General features: G+C 40.8%; 2 protein-coding genes across 5 annotated transcripts in view; one reads left to right on the forward strand and one right to left on the reverse strand.

Moving 5' to 3' along the window:
• Nucleotides 1–1,264: 1,264 nt before the first annotated feature.
• LOC127374599 (zinc finger protein 239-like) lies at nucleotides 1,265–4,338 on the forward strand. Its single transcript, XM_051420149.1, has 3 exons — nucleotides 1,265–1,395; nucleotides 1,989–2,110; nucleotides 2,464–4,338. Exons 2-3 carry the CDS (start codon nucleotides 2,093–2,095, stop codon nucleotides 3,316–3,318), a joined length of 873 nt encoding a protein of 290 aa, XP_051276109.1. The 5' UTR covers nucleotides 1,265–1,395; nucleotides 1,989–2,092; the 3' UTR covers nucleotides 3,319–4,338.
• Nucleotides 4,339–5,689: 1,351 nt separating this feature from the next.
• The window catches only part of LOC127374505 (nephronectin), an 8,723-nt gene continuing 5,718 nt past the window's right edge, over nucleotides 5,690–8,694 (reverse strand). For 3 of the 4 annotated variants that reach the window (XM_051419902.1, XM_051419900.1, XM_051419899.1), the window contains 6 exons: nucleotides 8,349–8,694; nucleotides 8,080–8,163; nucleotides 7,531–7,629; nucleotides 7,148–7,334; nucleotides 6,990–7,074; nucleotides 5,690–6,899 (listed from right to left, as the gene is read on the reverse strand). The exon at nucleotides 8,349–8,694 is cut by the window's right edge. In XM_051419902.1, the coding sequence (XP_051275862.1) occupies nucleotides 6,813–6,899; nucleotides 6,990–7,074; nucleotides 7,148–7,334; nucleotides 7,531–7,629; nucleotides 8,080–8,163; nucleotides 8,349–8,694 (888 nt within the window). In that variant the 3' untranslated portion in view covers nucleotides 5,690–6,812. The remainder of the gene's footprint in view (nucleotides 6,900–6,989; nucleotides 7,075–7,147; nucleotides 7,335–7,530; nucleotides 7,630–8,079; nucleotides 8,164–8,348) is intronic. The other variant, XM_051419903.1, reaches the window with a different exon arrangement.

The following is an 8,694-nucleotide window of genomic DNA, read 5'->3' on the forward strand; positions in this document are numbered from 1 at the left end:
TGATCAATATATCAGTCTATAAACTGTTAGTGATCAATATATCAGTCTATAAACTGTTAGTGATCAATATATCAGTCTATATACTGTTAGTGATCAATATATCAGTCTATAAACTGTTAGTGCTGATCAATATATCAGTCTGTATACTGTTAGTGATCAATATATCAGTCTATATACTGTTAGTGATCAATATATCAGTCTATATACTGTTAGTGCTGGTCAATATAAAAGTCTATATACTGTCAGTGATCAATATATCAGTCTATATACTGTTAGTGATCAATATATCAGTCTGTATACTTTCAGTGATCAATATATCAGTCTATATACTGTCAGTGATCAATATATCAGTCTATATACTGTCAGTGATCAATATATCAGTCTATATACTGTTAGTGATCAATATATCAGTCTGTATACTGTTAGTTACTCTACAGCAGGATGAGCTTTAGATCTGGTGACCTCTGCTGGTATAAAAGCACCATGTAGGACTCATCGTCAGATATCAGTCATGTTGTGGTTCAGCTGTAAAGTATCACTGACAGATTCACATGTTCGGAACCAGAGAGCGCCCCCTACCTGCCTACTGCTGACCTACCGCAGCAGGTTGATACCCTGCCCCCAGAGAGCGCCCCCTACCTGCCTACTGCTGACCTACCGCAGCAGGTTGATACCCTGCCCCCAGAGAGCGCCCCCTACCTGCTTACTGCTGTAACGCACTGCTCATTGGGATTCCTGGCAAGAGTCTGCAGAGGCTTCAGTACATCCAAAACTCTGCAGCTAGGATCCTGATGAGAGTGCGGAAACATGAGCACATTACCCCCATTCTCCACTCACTCCACTGGCTTCCCGTCTCCACCAGGATTGGGTACAAAGTTTCTCTTCTCACACATCAATGCATCCATGGATTTTTATTTTTTATTTTAAAACTGCTTATCTTTTCTTTGTAGCACTTTGAGATCTTTTGATGAAAAGGGCATTATAAATAAAATGTATTATTATATTATTATTATTTGACCTACGTATAATATTATAAAGACTATTTTACGATATATGTCATTATTTTGACTAAATATCTTAAAATAATGAGAAACTGTTTCCAATGCTTTGACTGATATTAAGTTCATATCTCAAAATAATAAGAATATATATATTTATAAGTTTGTCCTGATTAATAAAAGCCTGTTTGTCCCTTTAAAGACTCTTCGGTTATGTTCGGCTGTGTTCGGCTGTGTTCGGCTGTGTTCGGCTGTGTTCGGCTGTGTTCGGCTGTGTTCGGCTGTGTTCGGCAGTCACGTGACTCGGACCGCAGCGGAACTGTCATGGCGGCCGGCGGTGGACGGGAGGCTGAACCGAGCGGAACCGGAGGCGGTTCGTGGGTCGTGGTCGGTGTCTGTGAGTCCAGAGTTTCATGAAGCGGTCCGGGTTCAGTCCGTTAAAGTTCCGGATCCACTGAACCGTCTGAATAAAGCGAGCACTTAGCTTAGCTTAGCTGTTAGCCGTTTCCTAGCAACAGCAGGGAGAAAACTTTATAACTTTATTGTTTACTGTGTTTACTTCAGTAAACAATGTGTTTATTATTGTTTATCAGTTGCAGTTCACAGTTAAATATATTAATTATATTGAAGTCTATATATTATATATTATATATTAATTATATTTAAATCATTAATTATATTTAAATCTATATATTTTATATTATATATTAATTATATTTAAATCATTAATTATATTTAAATCTATATATTATATATTATATATTAATTATATTTAAATCTATATATTAAAAAAAAATATAAAAATATATTATATATTGATTATATTTAAATCTCCAACAGGGGACGACAGCTGAGTTTGTACCGTAAAACCTCTAATAAACCTTTAATAAACCTCTAATACTATACACTATAAACACTGAGTGATTGTGAAGGTGTGTGTGTTGGTTGAGAGCTGTAAGGTGACCTTTGATTGTCTGTGTCTGATGTCAGAGCTGAATGGCGGGAAGAGAAGCATCAGACGAGGAGGAGAGAGAACCCCGTCTTCCATTTTGTGTCCCCTCAGACCCGCCGTGTCTTCCACCGAGGAGGCCGACATGAGTTCTTCCCAGCAGGTGAACTGGTCTGACCCGCGGTCGGATAATGCTGTCGCTAGCAAAGTACCTAAAATATATCGGGGGCAATTCAAGAAGATGAAAACTTAATATCTGAACTTTTTGTAATTTCTGTGAACACAAAATCAAATAGTTGTTTTTAAAGTTTAGATTATTATTTAAGAAGAGCTGAACACAGTCGAGTATTCAAAGAAGTCATGAGCTTGCTATATTTCAATAATCTATTCAAAAGTTAAATGAAGTAAAACTGATTTAGTTTCCCTGTCGCTGATTTGAGTCATTTATTCTATAAAAATAGTGAAACATTGCTTCCCGCCCTCCACAAACATCTGTTTCTGTCTCTGTCGCCATAGAAACCAGGAGGATCGAAGAGGCCCAGACCTCACCGCTGCCAGCAGTGTGACAAAGTGTTCACCTCCACACGCCACCTGAAGGATCACCAGAGGGTTCACACCGGAGAGAGACCGTACAGCTGTGACCTCTGTGGGAAAGCGTTCACTCAGTTGAGCAGTTTACGGACTCACCGCCGCATCCACACGGGAGAGAAACCGTACAGCTGTGACCAGTGCGGGAAGTCTTTCACTCAGTCCAGCACTTTAAAAGTCCACCAGCGCCGACACTCTGGAGAGAAACCGTACAGCTGCCAACAGTGCGGGAAGGGCTTCGCCGATTCATTCTCCTGCCAACAACACCAACACGTCCACACCGGAGAGAAACCGTTCCAGTGTCCGCTCTGCTCCAAAACCTTCCTCACGCAGTCCAATCTGAAGAGACACCGGCGCGTCCACACGGGGGAGAAACTCTACGCCTGTGAGCTGTGTGGGCGGAGCTTTAACCACTACTCATCGTACACAGTCCACCGACGGATCCACACGGGAGACAGACCCTACCGGTGTAACTTCTGTGACAAAACCTTCACGTCATCGACCAACCAGGCCGACCACGAGCGGGTCCACACCGGGGAGAAACCCTACCGCTGCGACCAGTGCGGGAAGAGTTTCAGCCACGTCACCACCTGCCTGCTGCACAAGCGCGTCCACACTGGGGAGAAACCGTACCGGTGTCAGTACTGCAGCAAAGCCTTCATCACGTCGTCCAACCTGTCCCGACACGTGCGCACTCACACCGGAGAGAAACCGTACTGGTGCGACCGGTGTAAGAAACACTTCTCCTTCTCCAACCAGTTGAAGAGACACCGCTGCGTCTGAACTCGAGTCACAGTCACTTTATTTACATCAACACATTTCCACTTGAGCTGGTTTTGGCCTTTTTCAACAGTTTGAACTTAAAGTCTCCACGAAGGGAAGCAGAGAGCCGTTAGCTTCCTCATATTTACTGTTTCCTGTAAAACAAGCAGCTATGGAGGGACTCGTGGAGGATATTGATTACCGTTTACAGCAGCAATATAGTGTGTGTTACCTCCAGCATCTCGGGGCTGAGGCAGTTAGTTTAACTGCACGGCTGACCGAGCTAACAGCAGTTAGCGGTTCTCTACGTTTAATACTATATATATAATATTTATAATATTATATATATATATATATATTATATATAGTCAGGAGACTCTGTAAATGACCTCCGTACTGTAACAAATGTAATATCTCCATCCAGTTTTCTGTGTTGTTTTCCACCTGCACACAATGATAATAATTGTTGTCTCTTCTTCTGGTCCTCTGACTGGAGACTTGGCGCCTCGTGCTGCTAAAGATGAACCAACTCTTAATAATCACATAACGACTGGATGAAAGCGAACTTTCATTCACATTTTCTTCTGTTTAATGACTCAAAATTCACTTAAAATGAGACATTTTGATGGGAACTCAACTGTTGTGTGACTCTTTAATGTCTCTTTACTGGTTCTTTAATAATCTAATAATGTCCTAATAATTAGGGCTAAAACGATTAGTTGATTAATTGATTAATTGATTAGTCATTGAACAGAACATTAATTAATCACTCACTTCAGGAGTCTTTTTGGGATTGTTGAGTCATAAAATGTCTAAAAAATGTTTTTACATTTTTTTATATATTTGCTTTAAAATGTTTTTTATTTACAGATTATTTATATATTGAATATAATATAAATACATAAATATATTCAATATTGAAATGATTGGTTGCTGGAAAAGACACATTGTAAGACATCAATAAGCCTTTTTATGTATTTTTTTGTATGTTTAAGTTAATTTGGAAAACATAATGTACCAAATAAACAGTTTGAAAAGAGACTTTTAGGTGTAAGAACTTTATATAATTTCATCTGTAATCATTTTATAAAGCGATCATATGATTGAAACTAATTATTAAAGCTTTAAAGTGATGTAGTAAAGTTCAGTATTTTCCTCTGAGGTGGAGAAGAAGTATAAAATGGATAAAGTTAAATACAATGTTATATGATGTCTTTGTTTATTATAAGGTTTTATTTGTACATACATGTGAACGTGTGAACGTGTTATTATAAAAGCAGAAGAGGTGCAGTTGCTCTTCAGCTCCAGCAGGGGGCAGAGACGGTTCGATAATGAGAATGAGACAGTTTACCAATGCTTATACACTAATAAACAACATTTATTCAACTTCCATCATTATATAACATATCTGTCAGTTAACTAACTAATACATTAAAATTACACAACTAACACTTTACTGTTAATGTCACTAATTAATCATTTTATAAATATATTAACAGTATTAAACTTGAATTTAACAGTTTAATCTATTAAATAAACTGTAAATATCGGCAAAAATATAAAGATTTGTAAATGTAATTTTAATCTTTTTAGGTGAACAAATTTAAATTCTCTTTAAATAAACAGTAATTTTATGATTATTTACAGTTCCAGATTGTTCATGTTATTTTACATTAGACATGTAAATTCAGGCTGTTTTTGTAATTTTATTTATCTATACTTGTATTTAAAAATTACAAATAAAATCTGTCAAATAGACGTGAAAAACCGGTAAACGTACAGAAGTGTTACAGAACAGATCTGATTCACAGTTCGTCTCCGTGCTGCAGGAACACAAACACAGAGCGGCTGTTCACACAGGGAGAGTGGAGGGAGGTTACTGAGGTAATTACAGGGTTAATGAGCAGGGCAGTACCCACACACACACAGACACACACACAAGACATACACACACACACACACAGACACACACACACACACACACACAGATATCAGGAACAGAAAGTTAAATCACAGGTTTGACTCAAATGTTGTGAGTCTATAAACTGAGGAATCTGTTAAAGCACCAATCAGGCTGCTCCGCCCATCAGTGTGTGTGTGTGTGTGTGTGTGTGTGTGTGTGTGTGCGCGCTCTAAAGCAGATGTTCAACACACAAATCAGTTCAGACAGACGACCGCCCTCTTCTTCCTCTCTCTCTTCCTGCAGGTGACACTGCAGAGGTCGGAGGTCAAAGGTGGAGCTGAAAGAAGATTCATAGATCTGAGTGTCAGTGGATGTGTGTAACCTTTACTGAACTAATACAGTAAACAGTAATATAATATATAGTTGTTTCACATCTCAGAGGAAACTTGAGCTTTACTTTCTTTATGAATGAAGATTTTTACACACAGAAAGAATGAAAGACTGGATTTATTAAACATATTTTCTGTATATTATATATTAAAAGTGAACAATGAACCCAAACAGTGAACTCGGTAACGATGGATCAATACTGAGCACATTATTTCTGTCTCTTAATAAACTGATGTGTAATACAAACAGTGATGTGTTCACATGATAAACGTCTGTAAATCAGTCGACTAAGCAGAAAAGGAAAGTGTGTGTGTGGATGTGAACTGCTGACAGACAGATTGAATTATTACCTTAATCAATACAAATAATCAATGTCAGTAAAAACAAACATGTTTACAGAATCAGATAAAACTGCATTCGACCGAATATTAAAATGTATGTGACAATATGAGTCGTTCAGAAGAGACTATGAGTGAAATCTATTAACAACATTATAATAATGTTCATTGTTTTTATGTTTTTGGTCAAATTAAACTTTTAAGTGTCGATTGTTTTCCTTTATTAACAGAAATCAGACCTCCGGCCTTCAGGAAGTCCGTTAATCATCTTCCAACCAATCACAGCGACTCTTCTGCGTCTCATTTATCCTCCAAACACTTTAATTTTATTCTCACTTCCTGTAATTTCACTGCAACAAAACGAGTTTCAAACAGCTGCAGTGAAATCAGACGTTTGAATGCTGCAACAATCCCTAAAATATATCACTCTACAGATCCTGACCCTCCGTCGACATCCTGATCCGGTCCTGGATCAGACTGCAGACGGTACCGGGGATTAATGTTTGAAATTAAAACACGTATTTTCATTTTTAACCTGGTTGTAAATCTCCGTTACGTCGCTGCGCTCGGTGTGTAAAGAGTTTATAAAACAACAATCAGTGAGACATAAAGTGAAAAACACCAAAAAAAGAACAAATAGAAACAGAAACAAATATTTAACCTCAACAGTTCACTGAATGTTTGAACCTGCAGACAAACTGACCGACTGACGGAGGTCAGAGGTCAAAGTTCAGCCCGTCGTTCTCAGAGCGAGTTTATCGTCTGTCCGTCTGCAAGTAAACCTCCGGCTGCTTCCTCTCGGAGACCCTGTTTGTTTGTTTGTTTGTTTGTTTTCCTTTAAAAGAAACTGAAGGTCCTTTAATCGTCCTCGCTCTGCTGTGATGTCATCGACACGCCCCCTGTCTCAGCGTGACATCATCGACAGCGATCTGTCCTCGCCGTCCTTTCCTCCGCTCGGCCTTCAACAGCACCTGCACGCACACACCCCTGCTGTCAACAACAACAACAACAACAACAACAACACAAAAAACTCTTCATCAGTTCCTGTGTGTGCGTCTCACCTTGTTCAAAGAGCGCGTCGTCAAGGTAACCTGTGTGTGTCTCCAGCCATGCCCACCTGTGCGGCTCCAGAGGGCGGGGCTATACCTGCCGACAGGAGGAGTTATTGTTATTATTGTTGTTGTTATTGTTGTTGTTGTTGTTGTTGTTGCTCCGCTACCTTTGGTCTCGTCCCGTTTTCCTGACAAACAGCTGCAGCACGCCCACCTGATGCCCCGTCAGCCAATGAGAGAAGGAGAAACACAGGTCGCCGTGGCTCCAGGGCGGGAATATCTGGACGGCCAGTCGAGCGCCGCGGACGCTCCTCTGACCCGCCTTCAGCTCCGGCACCGACAGGTAGCGCCCACCTGAGAGCCCGTTAGTGACGCAGTTCAACTGATAAGTACCGCGACTACTTCTATTACTCCATTACATCTGACAGCTTTAGTTACTTTAGTTACTTAAAGGAGAGTGTAGGTGCTGCTAGTTGCGACCCCCTCGCCTCACCTTTAATGTGTAACAGTGAACAGAGTTTAAATAATAAATAACAATAGAAGAGTCGACCTGCGGGGTTGTGAACAGTCTCCCAGTGGAGATCTCCTTCTCTGTCGGACATCCAGTCACACAGTCCGTGATCAAAGGTACATCGGAGAGCCCCGACCTCTACACACACACACACACACACACACACACACACACACACACACACACACACACACACACACACACACACACACAGGTATCACAGTGTGTTCAGGTGCCCTCCACACTGACTATCAGAGGCTGCAGTGGATACACTGAAGACATTACGCATCCATCGGTACCAACCATGTCAGTAAGGGGGCTTGACCTCTGACCTCAATATATCTCAGTCTCCTGTTTGCAGACACTTTATGTTGATCCTGTGCAGTTTGTTTGCGTGTGGTATAATAATAAATGTTATTTTATTTGAATATTTCTGAAATCTGGAATCCATCGAGACTACAGATAAAAACATATGAAATCCACATCGCTGATATATTAACTCTGTGACGTTATTATTACTGAGAGAATAAGAGTTTGTAATAAACCGGAACCATCAGGCCCGTGAAGGTGAATAAAACAAACGCTCACCGGGATCGTCTCTGGCGTCCTCGGCTGTGTTTCCAAGCTCGATGTCAAACTCCCACACGTGGTTCTGACTGGGATGTCGAGGGACTGCAACACACACACACACACACACACACACACACACACACACAGTAACACACACATTGTTATTATTGTTATTGTGTAAAAAGTGAAAATAGAGACAATTTCAGACAGTTGAAGCTGTTTTACACCAGTGAAACTGTGTGTGTGTGTGTGTGTGTGTGTCTGTGTGTGTGTGTGTGCGTCCTCACTGTGCACGTCTCCTCTCTGTCTGTGTGTCACTTCCTTATTGATCCTGTTGTTCACTGTGGTCGTTACCAGGGAGGAGGAGGTGGTGGTGGGCATCGTGGTTGTCAGGGCAACCGTGGTAGCTTCCACTGTAGTCCGAGTACGAGTAGCTGTAGTGTCCAGTTCAGTAGTCGGCAGAGGGGTAGTGGGTACTGTAGTGGGTACTGTAGTGGGTAGTGTAGTGGGTACTGTAGTGGGTACTGTAGTGGGTACTGTAGTGGGTACTGTAGTGGGTACTGTAATGGGTACTGTAGTGGGTACTGTAGTGGGTACTGTAGTGGGTACTGTAATGGGTACTGTAGTGGGTAC

Source organism: Dicentrarchus labrax, unplaced genomic scaffold, assembly GCF_905237075.1.
Source record: "Dicentrarchus labrax unplaced genomic scaffold, dlabrax2021, whole genome shotgun sequence".
In the NCBI taxonomy this organism is placed as follows: Eukaryota; Metazoa; Chordata; class Actinopteri; family Moronidae; genus Dicentrarchus; species Dicentrarchus labrax.